The 11,263-nt window shown below is 37.7% G+C and overlaps 2 protein-coding genes across 2 annotated transcripts; both read right to left on the minus strand.

The window, feature by feature from the left end:
- Nucleotides 1–1,560: 1,560 nt before the first annotated feature.
- LOC139457322 (uncharacterized) lies at nucleotides 1,561–5,694 on the minus strand. The gene is made up of 6 exons (XM_071238730.1): nucleotides 5,403–5,694; nucleotides 4,641–4,721; nucleotides 4,202–4,300; nucleotides 3,233–3,244; nucleotides 3,081–3,179; nucleotides 1,561–1,745 (listed from the first exon to the last, which is right to left on the minus strand). Exons 1-6 carry the CDS (start codon nucleotides 5,692–5,694, stop codon nucleotides 1,561–1,563), a joined length of 768 nt encoding a protein of 255 aa, XP_071094831.1.
- Nucleotides 5,695–6,561: 867 nt separating this feature from the next.
- LOC139457818 (uncharacterized) lies at nucleotides 6,562–11,134 on the minus strand. Its single transcript, XM_071239165.1, has 7 exons — nucleotides 11,071–11,134; nucleotides 10,519–10,863; nucleotides 9,757–9,837; nucleotides 9,318–9,416; nucleotides 8,349–8,360; nucleotides 8,197–8,295; nucleotides 6,562–6,778 (listed from the first exon to the last, which is right to left on the minus strand). Exons 1-7 carry the CDS (start codon nucleotides 11,132–11,134, stop codon nucleotides 6,594–6,596), a joined length of 885 nt encoding a protein of 294 aa, XP_071095266.1. The 3' UTR covers nucleotides 6,562–6,593.
- Nucleotides 11,135–11,263: the final 129 nt, after the last annotated feature.

Consider the following 11,263-nt stretch of genomic DNA (forward strand, 5'->3'; position numbering starts at 1 on the left):
GGATAATGTTTCATTGTCTATCCTGGCGTATTTGGATCATGTAATCACTTTGTTGGTGGGGGGTTTACATTCTTCGTGTGATGTTAATGAGAACATACTAGACACTGTCAATTCATGAATACGTTTTAAGCTGTTTCTCTTTGCAGCATATCCGGGCCACGTAGATGTTAATTTTCATTTTGCCGAGGCTTTGCATAAGCGTTGTTATAAGAATAGAGGTTTTTTTTCTGAGCACCTGAAAGATAAACAATCATTTGGGATGTTCACATTGAAATAACCACGTGTGTGATAATCATATTCCATGCTAGCATGCAAGCATCCAAATTGTCTGCCCCGGATTAAACATGCACGTCCAAACTGTGAATCACGACCTTAAAGTCAAGGATGTCTCCATGCATATGCACTGTAAGATGTATTATTAGTTTTTTTTAAATTCAATACTTTTCTTTTTATTAAAATTTATTAACCACAGTTATATATGCATATTTCCTTATCTAGAATAGTCATACAATATCATTGTCCCCGTCGTAAGTGCGCTGAGTCATTTTGCACCAATTTTCCAGGTCTGCACCTTGTGTTGTAATCAAAAATGCATCTTACCAAAAAACTGTCCCATTGTCGATACTCGCTTACACATTCTGGTGGGTAGGAGTTACATAAACACAATATAAATATAACTTTAATGTGTGTTTTTTTTCAGGTCGTAGTATATATCATGTTGTGGTGAAAGTAGTAATCTAGTTGTATTATACTGCAATGCTTGATGGAACATGCATGAGACACGAATTAATTGAAAACAAAGCCAGTAATCTGTCAGCCTATCAAGCCTTTATTTCTACAGGAAGAGGACAATAAACATTGAATAGATACTCAAATAAAGCCGAACGAGTACCTCACACAATGTAATAGATAATGTGAATTCAGGACATTCAACTATTGAGTTTCAGTCATTCACGCTTTCCTGTTAGAGATTCAGTGAACATGATATTTACACAACATATTACGTGGATACCCTTTGCGTAACTAATGATTCCAAAGGGACAAGTAACAGATATATTTGAAGTGACACAAACACGAAATATACATTACAGATGCTAGTAATCCCCAGCTAAAATAATCACATATGCATGCTATATACAGGTCCTAACAACTGTTCAGATGATAAGATGAAAATAGGTTATGACACAATTTAAAACGTCAACACCATGGAACTAGTGTCGAATATCTGCCGAAAGGCAAAATAATGATGACAACCGCATGAATGCATCACTGAAAATCAGTTGTGACACCAGGTTTTACGAAAAAGGGTAAGCTTGTCTTGTCTTTTACAGCGGTACCTCCTATGCACAATTTTCATAAAACATGGTGTTTGTTTTTGCAACACCCAGCAATAATCCTGCTATACGACGATACATCAGTAGTGACAAAATGTTTTTATTATACCAATGGCGTAATGTCATTATGATAATAGCTTAACATATTGGCCGAAAATGACACAAACACTGGAGGATGTATATATATTTGCTGGTCTGACAACTTGAAACAGTGGTTTTCACACTACTATGTTCTCATTGGTGGATTTTCGTAGTCAGCATTCTCGGTCACAGTGTTGTAGTAAACATCGTTGGCATTTATGCTGGACTGTCTGGAGGCTTCCTTCTTGATCTCGGAGTAACAGGGATCTGTATTGCCATCGTGAGCCAAAGTGTCGTATTGAGGTGCGTCAACCTCAGCCAGTGATACATCTGTACAAACACAGATACAAATAAGGAGTGTTGTAGACACGAGTCATGTTTTACGTTACACACTGACACAAGATGCTTCACAACAGTTTATTTGTGATACAAAGCTCCACAGCATTAATATTGTTTATTATTTGTATGGAGATGATCTGTCATAACCAGCTGTCAGCCAATGTTTGGCTGCCCTACTTGAGGTCAGTATGTTAATTGAGGATGAAATCTCCCGAATCAAAGAATCAGTAACATCAACTTTTGACTTGGCTGTAAAACCTGAAGACATATCCATTCCTCTTTCTTATTGTCACAGAAAATATTTGAGACAAATGGAATTATTACCATGTAGATTCTCCAAAAAATAAATGATTTGCTTGACTTTGTTACAAACTCTGAAAAGAACCAACTTCAATTATGTCAAAACATTTGACTTTTCAACTTTGTACACCACAATACCATATGGGAAACTTGAAGGAAAACTTAATGCCTTGAATCATGGGGCTTGTTTAAAAACATGGTGACCATATATAGCGTTACTTATTTATCATCAGATCTAGAGGTTCAGGTCAGTTTGTCAAACATGGAAGCAAATGCCCAAAAAAGGGATGACTTCAACTTTGCAGTGCTCAACGTTCACTTTGTTTAGAACAGTGTTCCATCAGCAAGAGCCCTTGGTGTTTTTCATTTCACAACTTTTGAGGTATTGTGCTCTTTCTACCAAGATCTCAAAGAGCGTCACACAACTCTTGCTCCGAAACTGATTGATCAGGATCACAGCATTTAAGGCACCAGTAAAGCTTTCACAAAGATTGATTGTAGACATGTGGTGGAGATGTGGAATCACTATATGTCGACAGTATTTTGACACATGTATTAAAATCCATTCTTTAAATCAGTAACGGCAAACGGTACAAGTACGACCTACAAATCACATGATATTAAATCAGTTTCTGAATACAAATAATTGTAAAATATTGCTACCCTCCTTACAAGAGGTGTAGATTACCTTGCTTGACTTTTCAATTTCGTCTCCTGTAAACACCTACACAGATAACGATTACGATGAGGATCATGATGCCAAACCCTGTCCCAGCAGCGATGTACATGGTGTCATCTTGAACATGAAACTTATACTGGGCTACTGGGTGTCTGGTCCATGCTTAATGGTGTTGATCTTTTAAAACTATAATGTGAAAAGCGGATTATCTAGAAATATAGCCTGAATGCTTTATAACGCTGTCATGAATGTTCTGGTTTGATCTTCAAATCACTTAATATCAAATTAGAATCTGATACCAAATAGTTCAAATTTGTTCTGACCGTCATCAAAGAGGTGTAGTTTACCTTGCTTGACGTTTCCCTTTCTTCTCGTCCTTACAACACATACACAGATAACGATTATAATGAGGATGAAGATTCCTCCACCTGTCCCAGCAGCAATATCTTGAAGAGAATAGAAATACTGGACTAGTAAGTATACTGTCCTTGAACTTGGCACATGGATAAGTCTATATAAGTACATTTATGTGTTCGTATATATAAGCAATGAGTATAAGTGCTGAATGATATAAGACAACATAACTTTTACATAAAGAGAGTCCATGCTGTATACACGCAGATAGAGTTGGTGACCTCGATCTATGAGGAGCAATGATACGAAGTTACTAGTATTTACTTGTTTCACAACATAATTTAGTTTGATTGGGACGTTTTTGAAAGGGAAATGTGATATATATAAAGCACAGTAAAGTTCTAGTTCCCAGGCACAATATAGTAAAATTAGAATAAGTGGAGTAAGATTAAACACAGTTTGAATTGGCTAACTCTTTCAACTCGTACCACGTATGAGTCTCATGAGGCCATAACTGAATAACGAACATGAAGTTATGTAACGCGTAACCGGAGAGATACGAGTAACCTTTTATGCAGGACTGTACACAACTAGGTTTTAGGTATACAAGGCAGAGATGGAGATTATATATGAGTACTACATTCTTAAGTTTCTGAATATCAGTAACCTTTAATTGCCGTCATGGCCAAATGACATTAGAATTCAGCTGATCCAACTTTTCTTCGGGTATCCGATGATGTTAATAAGCACGTCGTTAGTAATGGGTGTATGGTCCATGTTTTTTTCCATGCCGCTTATCGTGGCGTGACGACAATATTGCTTACTCTGTTATTTATAATAGTTCATTCGTTTACAATGACAAAGCTAAGTCAATATAAGAAGTTTAATAAAATGCCGCACCGAAATAATGGGGTTGATCTATCACAATAGCATGTGAAAACCGTAATGTCTAGAGAGCTATCACAGTACTGTCTGTTCAAATGCCACTCAGTGCACATTGTTGGTATGTCTTGGATCCTGGGTCAGTATATGGTTTTGTTATATATTCATGAATGTTTCTAAATATCCTATATATCGTACCCAAAGGTTAGTATGACGACTAGTACACAACTACCTTGATTATCGTTACTCGGGGCAGTAGATATCTTGATAGTTGTAAGATTTGCCAATGTTGTCAGCTGTGAACTTGTTTTATAAGTAGCCCCGTTAAAGCCTGACGACATAAATAATATATACAAATAATTATGAAATTGGCTCGCTCACCACAGAGGACATAAAATAACACACTTCTATGGTTTGAATAATCCGATAGACGAGCCATATCATGTTCAATTAATGTTTAGTGTGTCTAGGAACGCACGTTCGAACATTTTACATACAAAGTTACTAAATGTGTGGATAGCTGATACATATATTAGTTCAAATAAATGCATTGAATTATTAAAACAGATAAAATGGCTTTCGCCGGCATAAGTGTAAATGACACAACTTGTATCCATACAATGTTTCTCTAAATATATAATACATCGTTAGTTTAACTGATACAAATCTACCATGAGTATTGCTGTCTGTGGGGATCGTTGTTGCTGAATCAGTCAGTGATGTAGTTGACTTATCAGTAGTCCCTGGAATGGCTGCATACATAAATAATATATATTATTTGTGACATTTATTAGCTTAATATCGATACACATTAACAAACGATTTCATATTGACCGCCTCCATGGTCAACTGGTTAGAGCGTTTGTCCAGAGATGGGAAGATCCGTGGGTTTGACACCAGGTCAGGTCATACGAAAAGTCGTAGTTTTCACCCTGTCCGGTATCAAGGGGAAAACACGTGGTGTTGTCTGTTTGGAGTAAGTCTACTGTGTCTGAATGAGGCATGCATGTTAAACTGCGCCACGGTATCTGAGTGGGCAGACACTATGAAACGGGAATTGTATACGGAATAATACAAGCAACCACACACAAACACACACGCACTCAATCACTACACACATACACACACAAACACGTGCATGTACGTCGCTATATAAGGCGAGTAATCATGGACGCGACGTAACAAATTTCACCTCTCTTCCGATAGTGTTAACACCGGTTGTATCTCTGGGTGACCGTTTTATAAAGTGCCTCATCTGTAGATGTCGTGTTCATAGTTCTTGAACATTTACGTATGGTTCTCAGGTATATATTTCATGAATCAGTTACATCTGCATTCGTTCTGGCACAATATGTCATAGCATGATGTATGGGATCAGAAAGGACACGTTGATGTAAATAAAGGAGTATGAGCGCATGACAAAAAGATCATACCCAACGTAATGTTGTTACTGACTCTATTGCGTTCATCCTCACACCGCCACACAGTCCCAGCTTTGATGTATTGAGTTGTAGTTAGTGTCATGTTGTGCTGGTGGTCACCACAGCTTACACCGACATCATTTGATGTGAATAGGTCGTAACGATATGCAGAAGTATCGTCTGTACCATTGGGTGGGTTTCTGGTACAACCAGTAACTGCAAACACTGACGTGAGAACTCGCACCTCATCTAAATACCAATATGTGAAGGAACTGGTTTTTTTCCAGGTCGGAGTATATATCATGTTGTGGTGAAAGTAGTAATCTAGTTGTATTATACTGCAATGCTTAATGGAACATGCACGAGACACGAATTAATTGAAAACAAAGCCAGTAATCTGTCAGCCTATCAAGCCTTTATTTTTACAGGAAGAGGACAATAAACATTGAATAGAAACTCCAATAAATCCGAACCAGTACGTCACACAAGCATTTTCCAGAAAAGTGACCAGTATAATAGATAATGTGAATTCAGGACATTCAATCATTGACTCTTCAGTCATTCACGCTTTCCTGTTAGAGATTCAGTGAACATGATATTTACACGACATACATATTACGTGGATTCCGTTTGCGTAACTAATGATTCCAAAGGGACAAGTTACAGACATATTTGAAGTGACACAAACACGAAACATACAATACAGATGCTAGTAATCCCCAGCTAAAATAATCATATATGTATGCTATATACAGGTCCTAACAACTGTTCAGATGTTTAGGTGGAAATAGGTAATGAGACAATATAAAACGTCAACACCATGGAACTAGTGTCGAATATCTGCCGAAAGGCAAAATAATTATGACAACCGGATGAGTGCATTACTGAAAATCAGTTGTGACACCAGGTTTTACGAAAAAGGGTAAGCATGTCTTGCCTGTTCCAGCAGTACCTCCTATGCACAATTTTCTTTAAAAAATATGTGTTTGTTTTTTGCAACACCCAGCAATAATTCTGCTATATGAGAATACATCAGTATTGACAAAATGTTTTTTCGCAAAGATTTGCCTTCATACCTATTATACCAATTTGCGTAATGTCATTATGATAATAGCTTAACATACTGGCCGAAAATGCCACAAACACTGGAGGATGTATATGTTTTTGCTGGTCTGACAACTTGAAACAGTGGTTTTCACACTACTATGTTCTCATTGGTGGATTTTCGTAGTCAGCATTCTCGGTCACAGTGTTGTAGTAAACATCGTTTGCATTTATGCTGGACTGTCTGGAGGCTTCCTTCTTGATCTCGGAGTAACAGGGATCTGTACTGCCATCGTTAGCCAAAGTGTCGTATTGAGGTGCGTCAACCTCAGCCAGTGATACATCTGTACAAACACAGATATAAATAAGGAGTGTTGTAGACACGAGTCATGTTTTACGTTACACACTGACACAAGATGCTTCACAACAGTTTATTTGTGATACAAAGCTCCTCAGCATTAATATTGTTTATTATTTGTATGGAGATGATCTGTCATAACCAACTGTCAGCCAATGATTGGCTGCCCTACTTGAGGTCAGTATGTTAATTGAGGATGAAATCTCTCGCATCAAAGAATCAGTAACATCAACTTTTGACTTGGCTGTAAAACCTGAAGACATATCCATTTCTCTTTCTTATTTTCACAGAAAATATTTGAGACAAATAGAATTATTACCATGTAGATTCTCCAAAAAATAAATGATTTGCTTGACTTTGTTAGAAACTCTGAAAAGAACCAACTTCAATTATGTCAAAACATTTGACTTTTCAACTTTGTACACCACAATACCATATGGGAAACTTGAAGGAAAACTTAATGCCTTGAATCATGGGGCTTGTTTAAAAACATGGTGACCATATATAGCGTTACTTATTTATCATCAGAGGTTCAGGTCAATTTGTCAAACATGGAAGCAAATGCCCAAAATAGGGATGACTTCAACTTTGCAGTGCTCAACGTTCACTTTGTGTGGAGCAGTGTTCTATCAGCAAGAGCCCTTGGTGTCTTCATTTCACAATTTTTGAGGTATTGTGCTCTTTCTACCAAGATCTCAAAGAGCGTCACACAACTCTTGCTCCGAAGCTGATTGATCAGGATCACAGCATTTAAGGCACCAGTAAAGCTTTCACAAAGATTGATTGTAGACATGTGGTGGAGATGTGGAATCACTATATGTTGACAGTATTTTGACACATGTATTAAAATCCATTCTTTAAATCAGTAACGGTAAACGGTACAAGTACAACCTACAAATCACATGATATTAAATCAGTTTCTGAATACAAATAATTGTAAAATATTGCTACCCTCCTTACAAGAGATGTAGATTACCTTGCTTGACTTTTCAATTTCGTCTCCTCTAAACACCTAAACTGGTGACCCCCGCCGTGATATTGCTGGAATATTGCTAAAAGCGGCGTAAAACCATACTCACTCACTCACTCACTCACTAAACACCTAAACAGATAACGATTACGATGAGGATCATGATGCCAAACCCTGTCCCAGCAGCGATGTACATGGTGTCATCTTGAACATGAAACTTATACTGGGCTAGTGGGTGTCTGGTCCATGCTTAATGGTGTTGATCTTTTAAAACTATAATGTGAAAAGCGGATTATCTAGAAATATAGCCTGAATGCTTTATAACGCTGTCATGAATGTTCTGGTTTGATCTTCAAATCACTTAATATCAAATTAGAATCTGATACCAAATAGTTCAAATTTGTTCTGACCGTCATCAAAGAGGTGTAGTTTACCTTGCTTGACGTTTCCCTTTCTTCTCGTCCTTACAACACATACACAGATAACGATTATAATGAGGATGAAGATTCCTCCACCTGTCCCAGCAGCAATATCTTGAAGAGAATAGAAATACTGGACTAGTAAGTATACTGTCCTTGAACTTGGCACATGGATAAGTCTATATAAGTACATTTATGTGTTCGTATATATAAGCAATGAGTATAAGTGCTGAATGATATAAGACAACATAACTTTTACATAAAGAGAGTCCATGCTGTATACACGCAGATAGAGTTGGTGACCTCGATCTATGAGGAGCAATGATACGAAGTTACTAGTATTTACTTGTTTCACAACATAATTTAGTTTGATTGGGACGTTTTTGAAAGGGAAATGTGATATATATAAAGCACAGTAAAGTTCTAGTTCCCAGGCACAATATAGTAAAATTAGAATAAGTGGAGTAAGATTAAACACAGTTTGAATTGGCTAACGCTTTCAACTCGTACCACGTATGAGTCTCATGAGGCCATAACTGAATAACGAACATGAAGTTATGTAACGCGTAACCTGATAGATACGAGTAACCTTTTATGCAGGACTGTACAAAACTAGGTTTTAGGCATACAAGGCAGAGATGGAGATTATATATGAGTACTACATTCTTAAGTTTCTGAATATCAGTAACCTTTAATTGCCAGCATGGCCAAATAACATTAGAATTCAGCTGATCCAACTTTTCTTCGGGTATCCGATGATGTTAATAAGCACGTCGTTAGTAATGGGTGTATGGTCCATGTTTTTTTCCGTGCCGCTTATCGTGGCGTGACGACAATATTGCTTACTCTGTTATTTATAATAGTTCATTCGTTTACAATGACAAAGCTAAGTCAATATAAGAAGTTTAATAAAATGCCGCACCGAAATAATGGGGTTGATCTATCACAATAGCATGTGAAAACCGTAATGTCTAGAGAGCTATCACAGTACTGTCTGTTCAAATGCCACTCAGTGCACATTGTTGGTATGTCTTGGATCCTGGGTCAGTATATGGTTTTGTTATATATTCATGAATGTTTCTAAATATCCTATATATCGTACCCAAAGGTTAGTATGACGACTAGTACACAACTACCTTGATTATCGTTACTCGGGGCGGTAGATATCTTGATAGTTGTAAGATTTGCCAATGTTGTCAGCTGTGAACTTGTTTTATAAGTAGCCCCGTTAAAGCCTGACGACATAAATAATATATACAAATAATTATGAAATTGGCTCGCTCACCACAGAGGACATAAAATAACACACTTCTATAGTTTGAATAATCCGATAGACGAGCCATATCATGTTCAATTAATGTTTAGTGTGTTTAGAAACGCACGTTCGAACATTTTACATACAAAGTTACTAAATGTGTGGATAGCTGATTCATATATTAGGTCAAATAAATGCATTGAATTATTAAAACAGATAAAATGGCTTTCGCCGGCATTAGTGTAAATGACACAACTTGTATCCATACAATGTTTCTCTAAATATATAACATATCGTTAGTTTAACTGATACAAATCTACCATGAGTATTGCTGTCTGTGGGGATTGTTGTTGCTGAATCAGTCAGTGATGTAGTTGACTTATCAGTAGTCCCTGGAATGGCTGCATACATAAATAATATATATTATTTGTGACATTTATTAGCTTAATATTGATACACATTAACAAACGATTTTATATTGACCGCCTCCATGGTCAACTGGTTAGAGCGTTTGTCCAGAGATGGGAAGATCCGTGGGTTTGACACCAGGTCAGGTCATACGAAAAGTCGAAGTTTTCACCCTGTCCGGTATCAAGGGGAAAACACGTGGTGTTGTCTGTTGGGAGTAAGTCTACTGTGTCTGAATGAGGCATGCATGTTAAACTGCGCCACGGTATCTGAGTGGGCAGACTCTATGAAACGGGAATTGTATACGGAATAATACAAGCAACCACACACAAACACACACGCACTCAATCACTACACACATACACACACAAACACGTGCATGTACGTCGCTATATAAGGCGAGTAATCATGGACGCGACGTAACAAATTTCACCTCTCTTCCGATAGTGTTAACACCGGTTGTATCTCTGGGTGACCGTTTTATAAAGTGCCTCATCTGTAGATGTCGTGTTCATAGTTCTTGAACATTTACGTATGGTTCTCAGGTATATATTTCATGAATCAGTTACATCTGCATTCGTTCTGGCACAATATGTCATAGCATGATGTATGGGATCAGAAAGGACACGTTGATGTAAATAAAGGAGTATGAGCGCATGACAAAAAGATCATACCCAACGTAATGTTGTTACTGACTCTATAGCGTTCATCCTCACACCGCCACACAGTCCCAGCTTTGATGTATTGAGTTGTAGTTAGTGTCATGTTGTGCTGGTGGTCACCACAGCTTACACCGACATCATTTGATGTGAATAGGTCGTAACGATATGCAGAAGTATCGTCTGTACTATTGGGTGGGTTTCTGGTACAACCAGTAACTGCAAACACTGACGTGAGAACTCGCACCTCATCTAAATACCAATATGTGAAGGAACTGTTGGTGGTGGTGTTGATGGAGCTGCAGACTAAGGTGACATTGTCGCCTGACTGGAACTGAGTGAGTTGTAGAGGGAGACCACCTGAAACATTCCAAGGTACAACCAGCATGAGAAGAAATCAGAACACAAACATGCAGTGACATTCTCTGTCGTCCTCCATGTACTTACAATACCCAAATAGCTTTAACAAGCAAACATGAAACAGATTGGGTGCTACAGTCACTATTGAATTACACCTACGACATGTCATTGGCTCTACCCTTCGCGTGATTAGAAATTCAAACTTACTGTTATTTGTGTACGCAATCCATCCTATACACAGCAGAGTAATCAGGCGAATCCTGGTGCCCATGTTTCTCCTAAATCAAACTTCCTCTCGTCAGCAATCTTTTAGGTTTGGTTGAAATAACCCGACAGAAGTTACTACACATGAAATACACACAGAGCAACGTGCAGCATTCTTCGTGAACAAACATTAGAG

The sequence above is a fragment of the Haliotis cracherodii genome, unplaced genomic scaffold (assembly GCF_022045235.1).
Source record: "Haliotis cracherodii isolate W230 unplaced genomic scaffold, xgHalCrac1.p SCAF_12, whole genome shotgun sequence".
NCBI lineage: Eukaryota > Metazoa > Mollusca > Gastropoda > Lepetellida > Haliotidae > Haliotis > Haliotis cracherodii.

Coding starts and splice junctions, on each gene's coding strand:
- LOC139457818 (XM_071239165.1), bottom strand. CDS start 11,134: ATGGGCACCAGGATTCGCCTGATTACTCTGCTGTGTATAGGATGGATT. Junction 10,864..11,070: donor GATTGCGTACACAAATAACA/GTAAGTTTGAAT, acceptor GGAATGTTTCAG/GTGGTCTCCCTCTACAACTC. Junction 9,838..10,518: donor CAGTAACAACATTACGTTGG/GTATGATCTTTT, acceptor TTATGTATGCAG/CCATTCCAGGGACTACTGAT.
- LOC139457322 (XM_071238730.1), bottom strand. CDS start 5,694: ATGATATATACTCCGACCTGGAAAAAAACCAGTTCCTTCACATATTGG. Junction 4,722..5,402: donor CAGTAACAACATTACGTTGG/GTATGATCTTTT, acceptor TTATGTATGCAG/CCATTCCAGGGACTACTGAT. Junction 1,746..3,080: donor AAAGGGAAACGTCAAGCAAG/GTAAACTACACC, acceptor GTGTTTGTACAG/ATGTATCACTGGCTGAGGTT.